The sequence below is a fragment of the Rhinolophus hipposideros genome (genome assembly GCF_964194185.1).
Source record: "Rhinolophus hipposideros genome assembly, chromosome: 18".
NCBI lineage: Eukaryota > Metazoa > Chordata > Mammalia > Chiroptera > Rhinolophidae > Rhinolophus > Rhinolophus hipposideros.
The window spans coordinates 18413882-18439171 of record NC_138064.1 but is presented as its reverse complement, the minus strand read 5'-3'; the positions used below and the strand labels follow the sequence as shown (position 1 = coordinate 18439171).

General features: G+C 37.8%; 1 protein-coding gene across 1 annotated transcript in view; it reads left to right on the top strand.

Moving 5' to 3' along the window:
* The window catches only part of DNAH11 (dynein axonemal heavy chain 11), a 287853-nt gene that overhangs the window by 29447 nt on the left and 233116 nt on the right, over positions 1–25290 (top strand). Inside the window, exons 8-17 of the mRNA XM_081079668.1 lie at positions 6233–6349; positions 10733–10870; positions 11184–11308; positions 11843–12038; positions 14859–14963; positions 15113–15505; positions 22368–22700; positions 22922–23176; positions 23258–23427; positions 23677–23899. Of these exons, the coding sequence (XP_080935794.1) occupies positions 6233–6349; positions 10733–10870; positions 11184–11308; positions 11843–12038; positions 14859–14963; positions 15113–15505; positions 22368–22700; positions 22922–23176; positions 23258–23427; positions 23677–23899 (2055 nt within the window). The remainder of the gene's footprint in view (positions 1–6232; positions 6350–10732; positions 10871–11183; positions 11309–11842; positions 12039–14858; positions 14964–15112; positions 15506–22367; positions 22701–22921; positions 23177–23257; positions 23428–23676; positions 23900–25290) is intronic.

Genomic DNA, 25290 nt, shown 5'->3' with positions numbered 1-25290 from the left:
TAAGGTGTACATGTTAATTTGATACATTTATTATGTTGTAATATGGTTGCCACAGTAGCGATAATTAGCACCTCTATCACGTGAAATAATTATCCTTTCTTTTTAGTAGTTGCAGTCATTAAGTTCTAGTCTCTTAGCAAGTTTCATATTAGTGAATCTAGACAACAATATTGTATTATGATATCAAACTTGCTAAGAGACTTGTTTTCTTAATTGTTTATGTATAACAGCTTGTCAGGTGACTTTTGGCTTAGCAGCTTTGCTTTGATGACATTCTAAGGTGTTACTCGATTAATTAAAATTTCCCAGGTAACTAAGCAAGGATGGTGGCTATTCTTCATAAGGATAACCCCTTGGCTCCACTTAGTCTCTGTTAATCAACATCAGGAAGAATATGGTAGGCAAAAAATGTGTGTAAATGCAGACTTGCCTTATCTTCCTGAATTGTATAAATTATGTTTGATGGTGGAAGCGAATGTATGTATAGAAAATATTTAAGATTGTTATATTGCAAATGGAAGAAAGTAAAGAGATAAAAATGGAGGTAAGGCTTTTTTCTTTAAAAGTTACAGTAAAATGTATTTTACATAAAATTTACTATTTAAATTTGTAAGTGTACAATTCAGGGACATTAAGTATATTCACAATGTTGTGGAACCATCACTACTATCCACTTACAGCACGTTTTATCATCCCATATAAAAACTCTCTACACATTAAATGGGAACTCTTTATTGCCCCCTCCTCTCAGTCTCTGGTAACCTCTATTCTACTTTCTTTCTCTCTGAATTTGTTTATTTTTAGGTATTTCATACAAGTGGACCCATACAATATTTATCTTTTGTGTCTGGCTTATGTCACTTAGCATAATGTATTCAGGGTTCATCCATATTGTAGTATGTGTCAGAATTTAATTCCTTTTGAAGGCTAAATAATCTACTGTATGTATATACTGAATTTTGTTCATTTGTTGATGGATACTTGGGTTATTTCCACCTTTTGGCTATTGTGACTAATGGGGCTATGAACATTGGTATACAAGTATCTGTTTGAGTTCCTACTTTCAATTCTTTTGGGTAAATACTTAGGATTGGAATTGCTGAATCGTATGGTAATTCTGTTTAACTTTTTGAGGAATTTCCAAACTGTTTTCCACAATGGTTGAACCATTTTGCCTTCCCAATGGCAGCAATGAAGAAGGATTCCAATGTTACCACATCCTCACCAACACTTATCTTTTCTCCTTCTTTCCCTCCTTCCTTCTTTTCTTCCTTCTTTCCTTCCTTCCTCCCTCCCTCCCTTCCTTCCTTCCTTCCTTCCTTCCTTCCTTCCTTCCTTCCTTCCTTCCTTCCTTCCTTCCTTCTTTCCTTCTTTCCTTCCTTTCTTCTTTTTTGGATAATAGCAATCTGAATGGCTGTGAAGTGATACCTCATTGTGGTTTGATTTGCATTTTCCTAATGATTAGTGGTGTTGATCGTTTTTCTAAGTGCTTCTTGGCCATTTTTATATGTTTGGAGAAATACCTATTCAAGACTTTATCCCATTTTTGAATTTGGTTCTTTTGTTGTTGTTGAGTTGTAGGAGTTCTAAATGTAGCAATCCTAAATGTGTATGCACCAAACAACAGAGCAGCAAACTATGTGATTAAAAAGCTGATAGAACTGAAAAGAAAAATAGACAAATCCACAATTTTAGTTGGAGATTTCAGTGCTCCCTTCTCAGCATTTGAAAGAATAAGTAGATGAGAAATCAGCAAGGATGTAGAACTCAGTACCATCAACCAAGAAGATCTAATCAACATTTATAAAACACTCCATGCAACAACAGGAGAATTCACATTCTTTTCAAGTGCTCGTGTAACATGTACCATGATATGCAATTCATATCCTGGGCCATAAGACAAACTTCAACAAATTTATATAATATTTGAAATTGTATAGAGTATGTTTTTGATGACAATGGAATCAAACTAGAAATCAATAATAGAAACAAAAGAAGAGAATCTCTAAAAACTTGTAAACTGAAAAGCACAAATAAAATGTAGAGAACTGAATGAAAATGAAAATAGAACATATCAAAATTTATGGGAATAACTAAAGCAGTTCTGAGAGGGAAAAGTATAGCACTAAAATGCATACATTAAAAAAGAGAAAAGTCTCAAATCAATAATCTAAATTTTCCACCCTAAGAACCTGGGGAAGAAAGAAGAGCAAAGTAGGTGTAAAGCAATCAGAAAAAAGGAAATAATCAAGAACAAAAATAAATAAAATTGAAAACAAAAAAATAATAGAAAAATCAATTACACTAAAAGCTAGTTTTTTGAAAAGACAAAGCTCTAGCAACACTGCAAAGAAGAAAGAAGACGTTGCCAACATTAGGAATGAAATGGGCTACCATTACATCCTCTGCAGACATCAAAAGAATAATAAGAAATACCAAAAACAAAAAACAATCTCTAAACACATAAATTTGACAACTTAGATGAAATTGGCCAACTCCTTTAAAAAACATAACTACCACAACTCACCCAATATGAAATAGATAATTTTAAATTGAGATTAATTGACATGTAACATTGTATTAGTTTTAGGTGTATAACATAATGATTTGATATATGTACATATTGCAAAATGATTATCACAGTAAGTTTAGTTATCATCTCTCAATACACATAGCTATAATTTTGTTTTCTTGTGCTGGGTGAAATAGATAATGTGAATAACACTATAACTATCAAGGAAATAGGATTTGTGATTAAACACTCCCATAATGTAAATGTCTAGTCCCCAAATTGTTTCCCTGGAGAATTCTACCAAATATTTAAGAATTAACACCAATTCTACACAATCTCTTCCAGAAATACAATAGGAGGGAACACTTCACAACTTGTTTTATGAGGCTGGTAGTTATCTTGACAAGACAAGACAAGACAAGACAAGTTATCTTGACAAGACAAAACCAGACAAGACAATGCAAAAAAGGGAAAAGTACAAACCATTTTCCCTCATAAATATAGGTGTAAAAATCTTTAAATGATTAGCAAATAGAATTCAGCAATATATAAAAAAATTGTACATCATGTCCAAGTGGGGCTGATTCTAGGGATGAAAAGCTGGTCCGGTATTTGAAAATCCATGTAGTCCCCATATTAACAGGTAAAAGAAGAAAAACATCATGATTGTGTTAATTGATGCATGAAAAGCATCTGACCAAATTCAACATCCATTCATGATAAAAACTCTCAGAAATAGGAATGGAGCGGAACGTTATCAACTTAATAAAGAACATCTTCCAAGGCCTAAAGCACATTATATGTATGTAACAGTAAAGGACCTTCCTAAATCCCAAATGCAAAGCGTAGAGTCAGCTGCCTACTTGCATTTTTACTTACATATTTGATCAACATCTCAACATAAACGTGCAAAACCGAACCCCTGCTTTACCTCTCCCCAAACCTCCTGTCATCTGCAACTCATTGAATGCCACATGTCATGGGCTACTTAGTGCAAAACCTGGAGTATTGCGCTTGCCTGTAAACTGCTGCTTCAGCCCCTGTCTTGACATCATTAGGGTCTGTTCTTCACACAGCAGCTCCAGTGAGTGCCTTGTAGGAGGTCAGGCCAACTGTGTCATTTCTCTAGCTAAAACTCTTCATTAATTTCCCATGTCACTAAGAAAGGGCGATTTTGCAGTTTTCAGAATATAGAAAAAATTGATCATTGATTCTTGATTAATACCAGCATATCATTTATTCTTCAATAAATGTTTATTGTGAGATAGCTGTGTGCTAGGAACCTCATTAAATATTGGTACTCTAATTGCGGGAAAAAAAAAAACAAAAAACACCACACACACACACAAACAAACCTGGCCATTACACTCCTAGAGCTTAAAATCCAGCGGAGAATATAGGTAGGCAATTACAAGAGTGCTATGAGAACATTTGTGAAGGGCCTCTTCCCAGGGGAGGTGAAAAGGAAACAGAAAATAACTGAGAGATAAGTAGAACTGAAAAAGAAATAGAAGTGAAACAGGCGAAGAATGGATGGGAAAAAAAAGAGGTTAGCAGAAAGTTGTATTACACAAACAGAGGGATGAAATAAGGCAGGTTGGCTAGGTCCTACAGTGTGAAAGGAGAGGGATACAGGAATATTTGAGAGTGTAAATAGGGTCCAAATCACAAAGGATCTTGTAGATTATAGTGATATTTTAAGACTTTCTTTTAAGAAATCAAGGCTTCTGAATTAAGGTTCTGAATTGGAGGATTACGAATAAGAGTGCCATAGGAAGATTTCCATTTTAGAAAGCGTGTTTAGACTGAAGTTTGAAGACTGATTCGGAGAGACAGGACTAGAGACAGGCAAGTAGAAAGTGGTTAGCAGGAATCCAGATGAGTGGTAAGTGTGATCCTGACTAGGGTTCTGCTTGGCAAGGTAAAGAATAGTGGGCATATTTAACAGGTGGTTAAAGGAAAGATCAATAGTACGTGACCAAATGAAAAAGGAGTCAAAGGGATGGCGGAAATTCCTGTTAGGGTGTATAAAAAGAAGAGCTGCTTTATACAGAAGTTGATGAGTTGAGATGTATGTAAGATCAGTGTGAATTATCTGTGGGACTTCCTCGGGGAGAGGGAGCATTGGCAGTTCTGAATTTGGTTTGAGAGAGTAAGAAAGAGAAAAGAGTTTGGGAAGGAGGGAGAGAGGTCTAGGATGGAGATTAGCATTTTCCCCCCTTTCTAAGGTATTACTTATTTAATAAGTATTCAAACAATGTTTAAAGCTCTTAAGTTGTATGTTCCTTGTTGCCATACCGAGAAGAGGGCTAAGTTAGGGCTTGTTACAACTTGTTGGGAAGTTGTGTTTACTTCTAAAAGTAATCCTTGCATGAAGAGACTGTCTGGCTCTAATTCAGGGAAACTGGAGATTTCTTTGATGCTAAATATAACGTTGTGGTACTTGACAAAGTGCTCTAGAACTTTGCTCTCACGCTGTGTTTTCAATGTGTGTTCAATGCAGCCTGCAGTGCATTCCTTCATAGAAGCAACATGTTTGCAGTGTGGGCTCTGGAGCCAGGTTGCCAGGCTTTAAAATCTGGTCCTATCATCTACCCATGGTGTGACTGTGGGCGAATTGTTTAACTCCTTTGAGTTTGTTTTGTTGCCTATACAGGGGAGAAAAATATTGCCTGTATCATATGTTGGGAGAATTAAGGTAATAAAAAAATGTAAAGCATTTAAAATGAAAACTGAATAAAAGCTCACTGTCATTATTATCAGTATTATTGTTTTTATTATGGCTAGACGGAGGGTCAGTTTATGGAGGTAGCAAAGGACTTCATTATGTTAAACATGTGGCACGTAGTTCAGGGCCAGTTTGATTGGAAAGCCCGAAGACTTGCTGAATTTCTGGAACTCCTTCACTGAAGACTGAATTGCAATGCTATGCAGATAATAGTTATTCTTTCACTGTTTCATGCTTTCTAATTATGGGAGTGGGTGGTTTCGCATCAGGAGGAAACTGGGGGTTGTTAATCGCATATTAATAAGACACTGGGAAAAATGTAAGAGTATTTTGTTTCACCTTTATCACTAATGATGCTTCCTTGCAGACCTCTGTTTTTTGTTCTCACCCAAAAATAGTGTTTCCTGGTAGGTTTTTCTGCTCCATGAAAAACAAAACAAAAAAACTTCCTATTAAACTTATAGATATACTACATTATAATGAGAGTGGGTTCTGTTTTTGTTTGTTTGTTTCTGAAAAGCTTTTCTTTTTCTTTTTTTTAAAAATTTTTTTCAATTTATTGGAGTGACATTGGTTAATAAAATTATATAGGTTTCAAGTGTACCGTTCTATAATACATCATCTGTATATTACATTGTGTGTTTACCACTCAGAGTCTAGTCTCCTTCCATCACATATATTTGACCCCCTTTCATTTATAATCAGAATGGGCTGGCAGAAGGAGGACAGACTGGTGGGTCAAATTACTGATGTTGGGGTCTGGAACAGTGAAAAGAATTGTGAAAAAATGGACTGACCGCTGCTAAATGTTCAGTGTTTCTATAAGGCTGACGCTTGAACAGTTGGTTACGTAAAGCTGTTTCTTGATCTTCCCTGGAATCTTCCTATGAAAAATAAATTCTTTCAGAAAGGCAAGGAGGTGTGTTATATGATTGGAGTTTTCACTATTGGACTCTTTCCTGTGAACTAATATTTTACTTTGAATTTTACAGGAATTTGAAAGTGATTATGCTGTATTTAAGTCCAAAACTTTGGACTTTGACAGAAGGCTTGGGACAATTCTTTGTGAAGGTTTCTTTAACTGCAATGGTTTAGAAGCTGCGTTCAAGGTTAGTTCTGAGGAAGCTATCATAATGATAACTTACGAATGAATCATTTAGACTGTTAGATGAAAGGGTTGAAAACATCCCTTTCTGACCCAGGTAAACTATTAACCGAGTCACATCCTCTTCATATTCAGCTTGCTGAATTATACACTTTGAATAATGCACTAACGAGCGATGACGTTTACTTTCGTCATAGTCAGTCGTACTTACTGATCTTTCCTTGCATTCACAGTGTTTTAGCTCTCACTCCCTTTACAGCAGGTCTGGCGATGCCAATGAAATATTCAAAAGTAAGCCATAGTGAAAAGCGAAACATATCTGTTGATTTAAGAGTGTTTTTTCTACCATTGTCTACATATGTTGGATTCACCTGCCCACTTTATTACTCTGACTGAAATAAATAGCCATTTATAGACTGTGTTTCATCAGGTATAACATGCCATGGATTATCAGCAATGCCATTATTTTGTGTATCAATAAAAATGTCAAAAATTATAATGCCATGATTCTATGAGATAGTAGAATTTCCAAGATGTTAAAACATGAAACAATGTTTGTCATAGAATTGATGAAATATGGTGTGTATGCCTTGAGTTGCGTAAAAGAAAAGCATCTGGATAGTCCTCCCAAAGGGAAAACTTTTAATATTGGGAACAGGGACACCATCTGAAACTTGTTTGTCACAAACGAGAATTGCAAGTCAACTATAAATTCAGATGACATCCCAAAAGAGGAACTGAGGCTTCAATACCAGAAGAAACCTAGCAAGAGAATCATGGGCACAATTCATTGAAAATGGTAGCGCAAAACAATATGACAGACACAGATTTTATATAAGATATTTGTTTGGTTTTGACCTTCAAATTCAAATGATTTGGTCAGATGGTGATGAAGCTACTAGCAGTCTTTTGGCCCCAGTAAAACATTTGAACACAGAGAATTCATGAGACTTAAGTACTTCTTTGTTTTTTAAGAGCTCTTGGATGAAACCGAGATGCTGCTGGCCAAAATATGTAGCCTGTTATAAAATAAAACCACCTGTAATCCCATTCCTCAAAAATACTATTATATTTAACACTGCCATATTTTCTTTTGACTAGATATGCATGCATATATCTCTTTGACAAAAATTACATCATAGTCTGACCCTCTTTTGTAACATTTTCCAGTCAGCTCTGAATCATAAATGTTTTCTTGTTTTTAGAACAGAATTCAACAATATTATTTTTTAATGGCTACACAGTAGCCTATGAAATCCTCTATTACTGGAGCTACTTGTTAGTGTTTTGTAAATAACTGGAAGAAAGAATGTAGAATGAAGTCTTAATGACAAAGGCTTTTCTAATTCAAGTCTATCATCTTCTCCTTCTCCCAATCATTAATATGGATTCTTTTCTAGTTTGTGCCAATTTTTTTTTCTAAGCAATTTTTATCTCTTATCGTCATATACTTTCATTCTCTGCATATTTGTACCTTCTGCTGAAACAAGATGAGCTACTGCAGGGTGGGACATCTTATAGTTTTTGTTGTATTTGCATCATCTACAACCACTTGTGTAAAGCAGACATTTAAACGCTTGAAGTTAGGTGGGCTGAAATGGGCGTCAGAGGACTGAAATGACACCGGTGGAGGGAAACTGCAGAGAGAGTGGTGGCAGACAAAAAAAATGACAGAGTTGCATATTTAGGGAGAAAATGATTTCTACCATAATTGTGGGATGATGTACTCTGACCACTTACTGTTGTGTGCCAGGGACTAAGTACTTGCAGTCCTTTCTCTGAGGACCAGGCTTCAGTGCCTGCTCTTGGCAAAGACGTGGCTAAGAAGGGCGCTGGGACCAGATGCTATTCTGCTCTAGTTCAAAGCCTACAGTGTTGACACTCACTAAAAAAACAAAACAAAGCAAATGACTCAGGGATGTTTTCTCTAAAGTTCACAGTTTGTCTACATGAAGGTAGAGTGAACTGTGTAAGATAAAAACGTGTCTAGAAAAGTGTTCAGGCAATGTAATTGAAAACTATAAAATTGTGATGTGTATATGGTTCAGGCAGCAACAATCTTTGAAAGAGGCAAACCTAGGAAAAATATATATTGCTTGAACAGTGGCAACAGCATTATGAAAGCCGTAATTATAAAATGAAACTAAGAAACAGAAGAAAATGAAGGTAAACCTTACAAATCTCTAGTGGGATATTTAGTGAAAGAAGCATAAAGTGGGAGCCTATCTTTAATCTCAGGTTGATAGGAAGGGAAACATCTATACTCTTTATAAAATAGCTCTTTGTTCCACTGTGATAAGGAAACAAGAGGTTCAAATGACCTTTATTCTCATCCTGGAGGGTAATTATTGATTGAAAAATTATGATAATGTATACTGTCTAAAAGGTTGACTTTTCTTTTTTCCACTATTACTCTCTGGCTTTACAATCTCCCCAGAGAAAATTCTCTCTTTGTCTTTCTTATTTTACATTTGGAGTTAAGCCCCACTAAGCATAGGCAAGAGATGTAGCTAGGAAGCTTCTGGTATTGTTTCAGTTGTGGTCCATATGATAAGTGTTTGAAAGTGAATGTTGTAAAATAAATGTTTCCCTATTGCTGTTGGAGTACATTTCTTTGTTAAATCTGTGTAACAGCATTTACTTTTAAATTTAAACATGCAGTCCAAACTCAACAAAACAAATGGATATGAGAAGAAAGTTAATAATTTACATTTTGCTAGGTAACAGCTAACCAAGCAGATTTTAAAATATTTAGCAGTTTCTACAATAATTATAATTAGTATTACCAGGAAAAAAACCCAAAAATGTTATTTGTCTAAATTGGCCTCTAAGATAAGATTAGATTTACAGTTCAGTTTTATAATGTTTTCATTATGTTAATTTTTGTTTTCAGTGAATGTAGTTTATGGAAATGTTTATAAAATGTTACATGTTTACAGTGAAGCTGTTTTTTTAAAGAAAACAAATTTGAGGGAACACCTATTATTTCCCTCAGAGGAAAAACAGTTATTTTGCCACTTCGCTAACAAGGCACAAACCTTGGTATTATACAGGTTTCTGTCACCTTTATTGTATTTGGAGAAGATATCGTCTTTTATTTCAAAGAAAACACCTATATAACAGGCCTAATAACTAACGTTTTATAAAGCCTACCCAGAGTAAGCAAACAACAAAGTAACAGTTTGAAATGGTGGCTGATGAGAGGCTGCACAGAGAAGCACAGTCCCCTGCAGGCGGCCCAGTGTCACATGCCAGCTCCGCCATTGGCTGTGTGAATTGGGGCAGGTTACTCCCTCCCCATAACTCAGTTTCTTTATCTGGAGTATGTGATAATAGCATTTTAAGGCCCCTTCAACTAGAGTGCCCGGCCCATTGTCAGCCCTATATAAACATTACTTATACAAAAATATGTATTTTAATGACATTCTTTTGCTTGCAAAGAAATCTGTCTCACACTAGCTAGCACACAGAAGAATCCACGTGGGGCAGAAAACAAGACAGGAAGCGATGGAAATCCAAGGTTAGGCTCACCGGATAGGCTAAACTTTGTGGAAACTGATGGTAAAGGTTAGTTTGGCTCTAGGAGGCTCCATGGACTGAGCAAGAGGGGTTTGAGGACATTCACTCTTCTGCTTGCTGGTCATATGATCTTGTTTCAGTCCGTGTACCTGCTTTTTTCTGTCTCTTACTCATTAGCTTCCTCTGCTTCCTCTAGTTTCTGTTTACTCAAAATTTTGCCAGCTTAGGTTCCTCCTGCCTTGCCCAGATTGTCCTTCTGAGAGAAAGAATCTAACTAATTAACTCAAGGCATTAGTTTGAGTCAGGACATTCACATGGAAGGATTTGGCTGCCTGTGGAGTGGTTGTCCTTGGAACAACTGCTGCTCCAGGCTTCTGTGTCGGGGTTTGGCTTGGTGGTGGGGTATGGAAGATGGACAGCTGTGGCAGGACAGCCATTGTGACGTGCATGCGGTATAATTATTAATGGTGTGACCTAGAGGCCCTTGATATTCTGTATCTAAAGAATACATATGTAGGAGGGAAGAACAAATAAAGAGTACATAAATCTTTTTCTTATATCCGCAAAGCATCTTCTAAAACGTGTCCTGGTGCCCAACAGGACGTAGTGTTATCTGTGAGCAGGGATTGCTGACCGACTGGTTCTTTTCTGACTCCTCTTATTTTCTGATGAGGAAGAGAAATTGCATTTAGAATTTTCTTTATTGGAAAAATACGTTTTAGATTTGGAGGTATTGCATGCTGCTTGTAGAGTTCTAGATGTTTGCTCTGTCTTTAGTCATACAAGAGAGTTACGAGGCAAACAGTGAGCTGAGTATTTGTACTAAAAACCCCTGGTTCTTAACTTTCTTTAACTTTGATTTTTATAGCTTTTGACCGTATTTGGGAATTTTCTAGAGAAACCAGTTGTCATGGAAATTTTCAGCCCACATTACAGCACACTGGTGCACATGTTTAATGCCGAGTTGGATATGTGTAAGCAATTGTATAATGAACACGTGAAGCAGGTAAGTGGGGGATAAAGCTGAGCACAGCCATAACGTCATTTTTATGGGTAATGGCCATCAACTAGGACTGCATCTAATGATATCTAAAGATTAGATACAGGCACGAAGGCGTTATGCTTTTATTTAATTGGTTTACTTATGTAATGAAGAGTGTTCTTTAGGACCATAACTCTTCTACTAATCACATGATTTAATGCATATATTTTATATATTTGTACTGTAAAAGAATGAAATGAGCAACTGTTTACGAAGTTGGAATGCATTCTGATTAAATGTTCCCTTTCTTCCTCTTCACCAAAATAACAATTTGCAGATTGAACGTGGAAATGTAGTTCTTAACAAGAACATGCCATTTACGTCAGGAAATATCAAATGGGCTAAAGAGGTCCTTGAACGACTTCAGAAGTTTTGGTCAAACTTTGCATCTTTGCAGTGTCTGTAAGTAGCCCCGTTTATTTCACGGTAAAATGGTCCTAATGCTACAGGCGATTTTTATGTAGGGCAGGAGCTGTTCATTTGGGCACTGAGTCTTTGCCTATAACTCTTTTCATTGGCTGGGCTTATTGATGGACATTCATCCCCATGGTTTTGGAATGTTTAATGGGACTCATAACTTTATACATTTCCATGTTTTCAGGTCCTTTGTTTTCCTTTTCATTTATCCTTTTTACCCACAATATATCTGTAGTTTCTTTGTTATTGTTTTTCCTTTGTCCAGCCACTAGTAACACTCCTTTTAGTGAGCAGAGCTCCATTCCTTTCTCTTTCCTTTGTAGGAATGGACTTTAGTAAAGTCTTTGGCATCCCAGATGCCAAATAGGTATTAAGACAATTCACAGCATTATTTGGCCTTTATTGTTTCTCTTCCTAATTTCTGTAGTGTATTTTATTTTGTTTTCTATATTATTATCAAGTGGTTAAGCTGAAATCTATCGAATATATTAAAAAGTGGAAACAAACTTATTTCTACAGATTCTTGAAAAGTCCCGATGATGCCTTAGTGTATGAGAAGTATGTTGAAATGACAACTTTGTTAGACCAATTTGAAAATCATATCTATAATGAATGGAAAAATAATGTGGATGAAATCTGTGAATTCAGTTTAAATCAACCCTTGGTTAAATTCAATGCCATAAATGGTCTTCTCAGTGTCAACTTTGACCCAAAGGTAAGGGTTTGATGTTTTTAAGATGTTTTATCAATGTCATTTTTAGTATAAGTGTATTTCAGATACCTCCAGTCATTTATATGGTGGGAAAGTGGCAGTGCTGTGAGGAATATAACTGAAAACAACTTCTAATAGGTCTGTGTTTTAGAGATTTATTTCCTACATTCTATATTTATTACTCTTTATTTTGCCTCATAATTATTTATTTACCACTTCCATCTTCACTTGATAATAACCTAGTTGAGAGTAGGGTCCATTTCATTGTATATAGAGAATGGCAAAAAACGTACACAAGTGGACACTTTGGTCAGTGTGGCTCAAGCAGTAGTTCTCTGGAATCGGAAGTGTCTGGACTCTGATGGTAACCATTTGGAGCACTTCTTATAATTGCAGAAGTCAAACATGACTTGTATTCATCTTTTGTTATTGGTATATATTGAATATTACCATTTTAATAGTTTTTCTTTCTTAAAATGTGTATACATTTTTTGGCATCTCCTCTGAGTTTGTTTTCTGTATTTCTAGAACAATGTCTGGCACTTGGTGATACTTGATAAATGCTTAGCTCAATTGAATGGAATCATTAGGCTTTTATCAGATGTTTTCTGGCTTGAATTATATTCATAGTACATGTACCAGTATTTTTAGTTAATTAAAATTTCGTCGTGTAAGTTAAGATTTAGGGAATCCACAGGATATATGCAATGAGAAACACTTTGTCATGCTTTGAGTGGACAGTGGTAAATTTTGATTGTTATACTGTGTTTCCTCGAAAATAAGACCTAACCAGATAAGCCCTAGCATGATTTTTCAGGATAACATCCCCTGAATATAAGCCGTAATGCGTCTTTTGGAGCAGAAATTAATATAATACTTGGTCTTATTTTCAGGGAAACACAGTAATAGCTTTCAAAGGGACGATAAAATTGAATATGTTGATTAAATTGATTGTAATTTTTATAGAACAATTTTCAAAAAACCCTGTAATTTTTATAGAACATATAAACACCAAAAATAATATTAACAGTTAAATAATATTTAAGAAAATTAAACAAATTTGTTAAATAAATCGTTTGTTATCACATGATTAAACCACATAACAGAAATTTTATGTTTTCTGAATACGTTTATTTTCTCACAATTTCATTACATGTTACATAATAATGGTAGCACACAAGCTTTAACAGCAATTATTTGTGTGTGTATATATTCATATAATTTGCAATATGTGCATATATGATAAATATGATATAAATATATTTTAAACAACCTATCTCTAAGTCTGATAAGTTGGTAGGAATCACAAAAGAAACTTTCTTTTCTGTTTACTGACATGAATATGCTTTACAGGAAAGGGCAAGCATATAAGAAAATCTATTTGTAAGTTGCCATTACCAAAAATAGTAGTCGTTAAACATCTGGCTGAATTTCTAGATAGTAAAGATTGTATGTTCACTTTTAGTGATTATCTTCCATGGCAGTCTGAATATATGCCTTAGGAAGTGGGAAAGTTAGCCTCACTGAATTGGATAGTTATAACTGGTATCCAAATTCTGATCTGTTTCTCTAAAATATTATAAAGAATACCATCATTTAATTTTGTTTATAAACCTCAGCACATGAACATAAATATATGACCTAGAGAATTGAGGAATCCCTCTACCTTATGATTTCATAAAACCAATATGTAGAAACTAAATTCCTGAGATGTTTTAGGGATCATTCCTGTGATTCTATCTGAAGGGATTATAAACACACGAAGTATAGATTATAAACACAAAATATATTGTACTAGATAACCTAGGGTGGGACACCCTACGGAAGTCAACTGGTTTACCTTCTTAAGCATGTTGTGTGGTCTTTTCCTTAGAACCTGTGATTGAGGGGTACAGTCAGTTCTGCCACATGACATATGCATGCCTAAAAATCACTGTATTATGAAAGATTGCACAATAAAGAGTATAGAACTTATGGGGGAAATGAGGGGTAGGTGTAGAGTACTCAAAAACTTTGTCAGTGATACATTAAAGAAATAGGAACCTAGAAGACACAGTTGTGTAGTTTTACACATTTTAAATAGTTGAGTAATACATAAAGACTACAATAAATGTGACGCTTTCCCTTGACAAAGACCTGAAATTTGCTTATGGAAGTGGGTGTTAGAAGGGTTGCAACTTGTATATTATTGTGAAGTGATGGAAGTAGGGTTATCTGAAACCAGGCAGAAAGTTGTACCAGTGAAAGTGGATGGGCGTGGCTCATTACACATGTGTGATCCATGGTACTAAGTGGATGTTTCAGGTGTATGCATGTGAGCATTTTGCATATTCCTAAGATGTTTGGTTCAGTTGGGTACAGGTTTCAGCATTTACCTAGTATTTCTTGCTGATGAAATTTCAGGTAAGCAAAGACAAATTTTGTGGTATGCTCAGATTGCTCCTTAGTTTATTGATCGCATTGTAACAAATTTGTGTTTTAGAAAGAAGCGTTAAAACAGAACTAATGGTACAGGGAAAAGACCAAGGTCCATTTAAGACCTTCCATTTTAGATGTTGGTGTGCGTATGCTGCTGTCTTTCACTTAAATTCTTTCTCTGACAGTGGGCCATAGTCATTGATTTATACATTTATTATTTATATTTGTACATCATATGGAATGTATGATTGCTGATTTCAAAAAGCATATGAAACAAAAGCCTCTTTGACAATTTGAAAATATAGTAAGCATTGGGTAAAATTTTAAGTGTCTTGATTTTAATTTGTAGTAAAATAGAATGATATTCTTAAAATATGTAATAATCCTTGATTTTTATTTTCATAGCTGGTGGCTGTATTGAGGGAAGTGAAATACCTCTTGATGTTGAAGAAGTCAGACATACCAGAGTCAGCCTTAGCCATCTTCAAAAAAAGAGACACTGTTTTAAAGGTTTGTGTTTTTAGGTATTAGGGCATATTTTGAATAGAAATACTTTGAATTTTAATTAACATAGACCTATGAGACTTGTATGCCTCTAAGGTAGAGAAAATAGCTTTAACGCATTTGGCACTTTTTGTTTTGGGGTTTTCTTTGCTCAGTACATTGGAAATCTTGAACTCCTTGTACAAGGATATAATAAGCTGAAACAGGCTCTCCTGGACGTAGAATACCCTTTGATCGAAGATGAGCTAAGGGCTGTGGATGAGCAACTACAAGCAGCTGTGTCATCACTGACGTGGCAGGATGATTGCTGGGGATACATCGAGGGGGTGAAAATGGCCACCTCTGAGTTGGAGCGCAGAGTTGAGCGCACGCAGAACAATGTCAGCATGATCCAGCAGACCATGAGGGCGTGGGCCGAGTGCACGCTCCTGCCCAGGAAAGAGCACAGAAGGGACACCACCTTTACTTTGGAGGACCAGGGTGATTTGTTCACCAAAAAATACAAGCTCATCCAAGAAGATGGCTGCAAGATACACAACTTGGTAGAGGTAACTGCTTTTAAGGTTTTAAAATTTATGGAAGATCGTTTCATGTAATTTAGAAAAGAGCAGAAATATTGAACATAAGAAGGTGTAGGACTCTTAAGTGGGCCTAAAAGAGCTTTATGTGTGGCTTTGTGAAACATTTATAATGGAGGAATTCATATTACTTGCCTATAATTTCTGTATCCCCCACTGTTCTCATTCCTTGAGGGAGGAGATTGGAATGTGAGATGTTTGATGAAACAGAAAGATAAGAGATGGGGATGCTTATTTTTGTCATAGTTACATCCTCTTTGGGATGCCATTATTTGTTGAGTGGCTGTATGGACCAGCCGTCTCGTTTACAAGAGCTCATGTAACCATCTCAGCCATCTCCTAAGGATGGCCATTATGAAACCTTGGCTTTCACTCTGAGGGGAAATAGCTGCCAAAGACTCTGCTCAAAGGCTTTCCCTGTTAAGTATATGCCACAGGGGAGCAAAGGGAAGGTAGACAGAGAGGCCATTAGGAGATTATTCTAATGATGCAGGTGAGAAATGATGATGGTTTGGGTCAGAGTGGTAGTGATAAAAGCAATCATATGTTGGATGTATTTTGAAGGTGAAGCCAACAGGATTGATTTTCTGTGACAAGTCAGAGGAGAGAGAAGTCAAGGGTGACTTCAGGTTTTTGGTCTGAGCAATTGGAAGAATGGCGTTTCCCTTTACTGCTAATGGAAAGTACAGTGGTGGAGCAGATTTTGTAGGGAAAAAACAAGATTTGCTTTTGGGCATGTGAATTAGACGTGCCTGCCCTAGGGGAAATTTTGAGTAGGTGGGCATTACAAATTGGAGTTCAGGCAGAAGTGTAGGTGAGTAACAGAACTGAGAGTCAGGAGCGTACGTGTATATATGATATGTAAAGCCGTGGACTAGGATTACATAGGTTATGGATTAACCGTCGATAGAGAAGAGGTCCATGGACTGGCCTTGCAGCCGTTCCTGAGGTTAGAGAGAAGAGGAGGGTGTAGCACACAGCGTACTGAGAAACAGGCCAGTGCAGCAGGAGGAAAATCTAGGGAGATGATGCCCTGAAACCCAAGTCCAGAAGGGGTTTCAAGGAGAAGGAAAAGTTTAATTCTGTCCCACCCTGATTTAGGACATGTAAGTGAGGACAGAGATTATCAGATCTGGCAACAGGGAGGTCGTTTCTGTCTATGCCAGGAACTGACATGATAGAGTGGAGGATGGAAGGCTGGCAGGAGTGGGATGGGAGAAGCGGGACAAGACAGCACGTAAACTCCTGAGGAGTTCTGCTGTGGCGGGAACTGGAAACGGGGCAGGCATAGGGAGGGTTTTATTTTTAATATTGGTTGATGTTTCAGGATGTCTGTCTGTGGATGGGAATGATGTAGTAGAGAAGAAAATATAGTTGCAGGCAAGTCCTGGAGAGAACGGGAATCCATAAATACATGTACACGTTGCCTTTACATAGGAGCATGGTGAGCTCATCTGCAGTAACAGGAGGAAGGGAGGGAAGGCAGGGCTAGGAATGCGGGGCTTATAGTTGGGGGGTGCTGGGGATGGGGACATGAGGAGGTTGATTTCTCATTGTTCCTACCTCCTTAAGGAGAAAAGGATGGGGATGCAATAGCATATTATGTATTTCCTTCTGAGCATCCTTGTTAAATGGAATCTTCCCTATAGGCAGATGCCGTCCTCAAACCATGACCTGTCTCTTTTGGGCAGATAGATTAGACATACCCTGCCACGCTCACATAACACTATAGCATGGGACGGGGACAGTACCCTGGGGAGAGGCTGGAAAGCAGGGCGTTTAGTCTCAGGTCTTTCAGAAACTGGGCCTGGGTTTTCTCGTGTGTGAAGTGAAGATACTTGTCTCTAGGCTAACTCTCAGTGGGAGAACAAACAATGAATGGAATATGGTTTTCTTGCTGGGTATTGAATATAACCAATTATGTATCTTACAAGTCCATCATCACTTACTTATTTAAGAAATACTTATGGTGAGCCGCCTATGGGCCCAGTATCATTCTAGATTTTTGAGATACTTCCGTGAGTAGAACAGACAAAGATCCATGCTTTCATGGAGCGCACATTCTAGTGAGAGCAGCAGTAAACAATAGATACAGTACATCATAGATGTTGGAACTGGTTATGGACTGCCTAAAAGAGGTAAAGTTAGAGCAGGGCACGTGAGTTCTGGAGTGCTGGGATTGGGGTGTGGGTTTTTTTTTCCACTTTGCATTTTGTTTATCAATTATTAAAATGTTCATGTGTTTACAATGTCAAAACCTAAATCAAGGTACAGTCAGAGAAGTCTAGCTTTCATCCTTCTCCCTTCTACCCCATAGGTAAAGTTTTTAAGTTAGATTTTGGTTTATTCCTCTTTTTTACAAAACATAAGGAAGTATTTGCTTTCATTTCCCACTCTCCTTAACATAAAATGTGAAGTGCTACACATACTGTTCTGCTATATGGTTCTTTTCTTGTTTACTGATCTCCTGTGGGTCCCTCTGAAGCAGTGTACTTAGTTCTTCTCATGCCCTGTTAAAGATGCATGGTACCCCATTGGGTGGCTGTACCATAATTTATTTAGCAGCTCATCTTTTGTTCTTACACATAGTGTTGTAATGAAGAGCCTAAACAAAAATCATCTTGCACTTATGTTAGTATATCTTTGGGATACATTTCTAGAAGAGGGATTGTTGGGTCACAGAGTGATGTGTAATTATGCAGTTTGCTGGCTATTGCCAAATTTAAGGGGTATGGTTTTAAATAGGATGATCAGGGTAGACCTCCATGAGAAAGTAAGATCCGAGCAGAATTACAGCGTTAGCCAAGTGGGTTATAGAGTTACAAAAGTTACAGAATTAGCCTTGCAAGCCTTGGGGTGAAGACCGTTCTAGGCCCAGGAAACAGCCTTCAGGGAGGAGCACACCCGGTGTGTCCACTGAAAAGCAGGAAAGTGAATGGGGTGGAGGGAGCGAGGTGGAGAGTAGGATGAGGTGAGGTCGGATGTTCATGGGGTGTGAGGAGGGGGCGGGCAGATCAGGGGGGACTTGATAGGCCTCTGTATGTCCTCTGGCTTTTACTCGCAGGTACGTGAGGAGCCATTACAGGGCTTCAAAGAGAGGGGTAAACATGATCTAACTTTCCTTTGAAAAGGATGCTGGTTGTTGTATTGAAATCGGACTATAGAGAGACCAGGGAAGATGAGGGGCCTGGGAGGTCACTGTGGCCGTAACCTAGGTGACAGTTGTAGTACCAGGGCCAGAGTGGTCTAGCTGTGGAGATGATTAGAAGTGGTTGGATTGTGCATATATTTTGAATTAAGTGGAGCAAACAATTTCCTAACAGAGTGGATGGTGGAGCATGAAAGAAAGAGGCACTGAGGATTATTCTAAGAATTTTGTCCTGCTCAACTGGAAAGATGAAGTTGCAACCTATTCAGATGGGAAAGGCTATAAGAGGGAGAGATTTAGGCAGGAAGATCAGATTTTAGTTTTAGACGTTTTGATTTGAGGTGTCTATCAGACAGCTAAAGGAATGGTCGCAGTAATTGGATTTACTAGTGTGCAGATTAGAAGACTCTAAACCAGAAATGCAAATTAAAGAGAACTTGGTTGCAATGGTATCTAAGCCATGAAGCTGAATGAGATCACCCAACCCAGTCTAGGTAGGGGATAGAAGCAAATCAAGGACTGTTCTCTGGGGCACACCATTCTTAGGAAACGGTGGGGGGAGAAGAAGAACCAGCCAAAGGGGCAGAAAAGGAACAACTGACAGGAGGAGGTGGTGTCCTGCATGCCAAGTGACGAGTGTTTGAAGGATAACAAACCTGCTCACCAAAACGTAAGGTGTGGTATACTCAATCTGTTGTACTGAGTAACGTAGCTAATAATAATAATAATAATTAATAATAATAATAATAATAATAGTAATAATGTCAAAGTTTCTGTTGATTTCCAACGTGGTCTGAAATGTATAAGAAAATTTTCCTTTTCCCTGCTGAGAACAGTTTGATAGCACAAAGACTTTTGTCCCTGCCTTCTTTGATTAATTCCTGTATCAGCATCCTAGCACTGCTGTAGCAAAGCACCACAATGGGTGTCTTAAAACAACAGACAACAGAAATTTAATCTTTTACAGTCTAGAGGCTAGAAGTCTGAAATCAAGTTGTTAGAAGAGCTAGGGCTCCCTCTGAGGGCTCTATCTAAAGGCCTGGAAGCCTTAAGAGAATCTCCGGTGTGTTCTGACATGTAAGGAAAGTGTGTATGTGGACATTTGTTTTTTCAGCAGAATCTTAATTAGTCATGCCTTCGACTATTCCTTAGTTGTTTGCTGAGATGCTGCGAATTATTCTGTGACTTTTTGGACACCCCTACAATTATTTATGCATTAGAATCTGTCTCATGGAGGACAGATGACGGGTTATAATTAGTTTTTACTGTTACATTTTCTTGATAGTAAGAAGAAACATACGCCCTAATCACTAATCTGGGGGTGTTAGACCAGTCAGGTTTGTGAATCCTGATTAAAATGCATTGAAAATATTGTCGATATGTGACTGAAAATTACAAAACCAGGTTTTGCAGAGAAGAAGGTTGACATTTTCTACTCACAAATGGACTCATTTTTGTTTCCTTACATCAAGAAACCAAGAAGCTGTGAAGTCAGTATGAGAACTGAGGAGAGCTTTCAACTCGAGGGAACTCAATTTCAAAATAGAAATGAAGTGATGATTTGTTTCTATAAACTGTATCTGTTAAGTGATTTTCCTCCCTCCCTCTTACCAGCAAATGGTTTTGTGCCTGGTGCTCAGACTTCTAGTAAGGAATGTGGTTTGGAGGAAACCTGTGGAAATAGGGCTGAGGGTGAGTCAGGTCTGCCTTTTCCTGTTCATCCTTCATGGCTTGTGGGATCCCAGTGGATAGTCTGCAGTCAGAGTTAAAAGTGAAGAGGGAAAGGGCAGAACCATGGGAGATGGGGCTGGAAGGGACCTGAGCGGTCATTCAGTGACCCAAAGCTCTTCTTTTCTCTTCCTTTTCCTCCCTTTGCCCTAAATTGTTGAAAATATAACTTTTTTTTAAAATGCCACTGCAGTGATACAAACTGGATCTCTTGGTATGAAAAAGTATAAACAATGAGGCAAGCACAGGTATATTACTGTGATGTGTTGGAAAGAGCCCTATCCTTGGGAACCAAGAGGAATGGTTTCTAGTTCTCGGTTAGCAGCTAACTTCCTACAAGTGTGTGGCACTGATGTGTTTTAAGTGTTTTGTTTTCATATATATATATATATATATACATATATATATGTATATATATATATATATATATATATATATATATATATATATAAACATTTTATTAAGTGTGTTTTTCCAGGACCCATCACCTCCAAGTCAAGTAGTTGTTTCAATCTAGTTGTGGAGGGCACAGCTCACAGTGGCCCATGTGGGAATCGAACCGGCAACCTTGTTGTTAAGAGCACTGTGCTCTAACCAGCTGAGCTAACCGGCTGACCCCTCTTCTCATACTTTTAAAATGAAGAGACTGAATAAGGTGGTTTTAAGGATTTCTGTTCCCCCCCCCCCCAAAATCTATACTTCTTTCAAGTGTCTACAAAGGAGTCTGGGCTGCTGTGTACAGCTGTCCAGGATGTGTACTGCACCACTTGAGGGGCGCAGGACATGTATACTGCACAAATGTAAATAGTTCCACCTGGATGGTGGCCAAGAGAGCATCCCAGAAAGGGGCAGTTCTAATTTGTTTGAGGTCACTAAACTCCTAGAACTGGCTCATCTCTGCCCTACTTTGTCAGGAGCTAGACTCGCCTCTGTAGTTCTGATTTTTACACACCTTGGAATTCTGGATCATATATCCACAGTAGCAAATGATCAAAGAAGGCAGAGAGCATAGTCTACCTTTAATCAGTTCCCATTCCAGTGTCTCCTTTTCTCTGTGCTACTGTTTCTGCCTTGGCCCTCTGCCCTCTGGCCTGTATAGACTATGCAACTTTTGCCACTCAGAAAGTGTCTCTGGAATCAACCTTGCTGCCCACCTGACCTTTTCAAATCTATGTCCCTAAGCCTGCCACACTGCATGCCCAACCTCTAGCAGTCCTTCACCACATCCCTGTCTGGTCCTCTTGTGCCCCATTGACCTGTCCCTAATTTCACCCACACTCTGGGGAGATGCCAAAGAGGTAGAAGAACTTCATATTATTGAAACACAAAGAGAGCTTGACTTTACCAGACCAGCGTTTCCCAAGCTGAGTTACTATTCTACAGGCTGCTCATAGGTAGTTTGCAAGAAATAGTGTTTGTTTGGAAAGAGTTGGGTCGAACCAAGTTAAATAGGCTTTAATGTGATAGGTGCACTGTGAATCTCCAAGCTGGCCTGGAGACCATCTTTGCTGACTTAGTGAACTTTGGATATCCCAGAGCAGGCTTCTCTGGAGGGCCATTTTGGGAAACCTCTTAATTTACAAGCAAGTCCCTGGAAGGCAAAGTTCAAGGACACATAGAGTTAGGGACAGAGCAAGAATTAGAGCCCATGTTGAATACATCTAGAATGCATTGAGAACTAGTATACTTCTGTTCTGTACTTGAAGATAGCAGTCTTCATGATGATTTTCCCTTTGAAGAATGACTTTTGAATGTATTTTGTGGACGAATGACATGTTACAAACTCTGGGTTAGATCTTTATCATCTAGTTAAGGGTTCTGCAGCCTAGCGATTGACTGTTCCTGTGTTGTGCACAAAAATGCAGTCTCTTCTTTAACAAACCCTTTAAATGGAAAACTTTCACTTTTATACTCACTAGTGTTTATACTCATCTATTCATTCTTGTATGTTTCTAGGAAAATAGGAAGCTCTTCAAAGCCAATCCTTCTCTGAATACCTGGAAGATTTATGTCGAATTCATTGATGACATCGTGGTAGAAGGCTTTTTTCAAGCTATAATGCGTGACTTAGACTTCTTTCTGATGAATACGGAGAAGCGATTAAAACCTACACCATTTTTTCAAGCACAAATGATCTTAATGCCCCCTGAGATTCTGTTTAAACCTTCTTTAGAAAGAGAAGCTGGCGATAGCATCTATGATCTGGTGGAAGAAATGCTATGCAATAGTTTTAGAATGTCTGCCCAGATGAAGCGAGTAGCAACGCATCTGGAAATAGCAAATTATCAGGTATTTTCTTTGTTATGGGGTCATAGCTTTTATATGAACGATTCAAAAATAATTTGGGGATAATGGAGAGCACAAGGAAAGGGGAAATGGGAAAAAGCAACACAATTTTGGGTTTTACCAACTACCGTCCCTTTGAAGACTGACCTTGGATAATGTTATGTTGCATGTCATTGGGAGAGCAAGGATGGTTTTAAGAAGTGCTTGGTTTTCTTTTTATTTAGGATGATATGGATAACATGTTAGGCCTGGCAGAGGTCAGGCAAGAGATATTGAACAGAGTGGCCAGTGTCATCACTAAAGTCTTGGACTTCAGAAGTACGCTGGACACGTACTCTTACCTCTGGGTAGATGACCGAGCTGAGTTTATGAAGCATTTTCTCCTGTATGGCCAAACTATATCATCTGAGGAAACAGATGGTCATGCCAATGAAGAAATCCCTGGACAGGCACCAACTCTTGACCAATTCAAGGAACAGGCAAGGGAAACGCTTCGCTTTTAATGTAATGCTTGGCTTTTGATTGAGTTGTTGTACTTATTTTGTTTTTTCTAATTGTAGATTGATGTTTATGAGGCTTTGTATGTTCAGATGAGCAAGTTTGATGACTTCAGAGTGTTTGATAGTTGGTTCAAAGTGGACATGAAGCCTTTTAAAGTGAGCTTGCTAAACATTATTAAGAAATGGAGCTGGATGTTTCAGGAGCATCTTTTGAGATTCGTCATTGACAGGTAGCCTTTTGTGCTTTGGTATTTGGAATTATAGCTTAACACCTGACTGCTTTCTAAAATTGAGATATTAATTTTAAGAGCGTTAAAACTGTCTGTTTTATAATAGAGGTTGCAAGTAATGTTTGTTTAGGGAAATAATGAAAATAAGATTCAATTAGAAGTCTTATCCTCCTGAGTGTTTTAATGAGCCTAATTTGTGTTTGTGTATGTGCACATTTGTGTGTGTGTATATATATATTTATTTAATAGTCTGACGGAACTACAAGAATTTATAAAAGAGACGGATGCTGGACTTCAGAGAGAATTACGTGAAGGTGATCATGATGTTTTAGTTGATCTCATGGGACATCTTCTGGCTGTCCGAAGCCGGCAGAGAGCCACTGATGAACTCTTTGAACCACTAAAAGAAACCATCACGCTCTTGGAAACCTATGGCCAGAAAATGCCTGAGCAAGTCTATATTCAGCTAGAGGTAAGCACAGTGGTAAAATACCATAAGCTGAGCATCTCCAGTAGCCAAGTTCTTTACATGCACTCTCATGACATTCTCATAGCATCCTGTCCTGTGGACATTAATATTTTCATTTACAAGTTAGGAATCTGAAGCTTACAGGGACTTGATATCTTTTTCAAGGTCACACAAGTAGTCATGCCAGCCAACATGTATCTAGGTGTGTTTCATACCACAGCACTTGCTCTTAACCACTGGGCTCCACTGCCTTCTTATTAGAAGGTATTTAAGTAGTAGAGCGCCTCTAAGTTGCTTTTTTGAGGTCCACTTGACCATCACTTTCACACATGAAGTATATCTGAGCTCTCTTTTATTGAAAACTGCCTGCCAGTTGAGTAATGTCCGAGTGTTTGGAAACATATCATGGACGTGTTCATAAAGAATGAGTAAAGCCCAGTTTGGATGGAGAAATCACTGTGTTTCCTAAACAGGATTTTTGTGACATCCTCCTGTTTCCGTGCTCTGAAAAGACTGGGTGGCTGCTGTGTGCCATCTGATACACAAAGTCTTTTTAGTTATAACTGGCACCGTGACTAAAGAACTCACAGTTGAGCCCTTATTTCCATGCCCACATTGAAGTTCTATAGATAGTTTATATATTTACATCACCCACCAGTTTCTGGGATGCGCTTACCTCTAATCTTGCAAATGTGATCAGTGGACACATTTAACTAAAAAAACTTTCATTGCATTCTAGTCAGTGATTAGAACATGGAACGCCAGCTTAGATTTGTTTTTGAGAACTGTATGAGGCCGTCTCATCTGCTTGCCTCAGAGTGTGCAGTAAAATATCCTTCAAGATACCTCACTTTTTTCTATACTGTCCCCTATTTTCCATTTCCCACTTTCTATTCTTTATATTTTTATTGAGGTGAAATTCACAGTTCATATAACATAAAAGTAGCCATTTCAAAGTGTATGGAATTTAGTACTTTCCTAGTGTTGTGTAACCACCACCTACCTCTATCTAGTTTCAAAACATTTTCATCGCTCCAGAAAGAAACTCCATACCCACTAGTTCTCACTCCCCACCACCCTCCTCCTGCCACCTACCTTTGGTTTCCGCCAATCTTCTTCTGTCTCTATGAGCTTACTTTTTCTAGATACTTCATGTAAATGGAATTATATAATATGTGACCCTTTGTGTGTGGCTTCTTTCATTTGGCACAGTGTTTCTGAGGTTCATTCACGTTGCAGTATGTATCACTACTTCATTCCTTTTCATGGCTGAATAATGTTCCATTGGGTATATACATACACCACAATTTGTTTAGCCTTTCATCTGTTGACGGACATTTGGGGATTTTCCACCTTTTGGCTATTATGCAAAAGTCTTTGTTTGAGTACCTGTT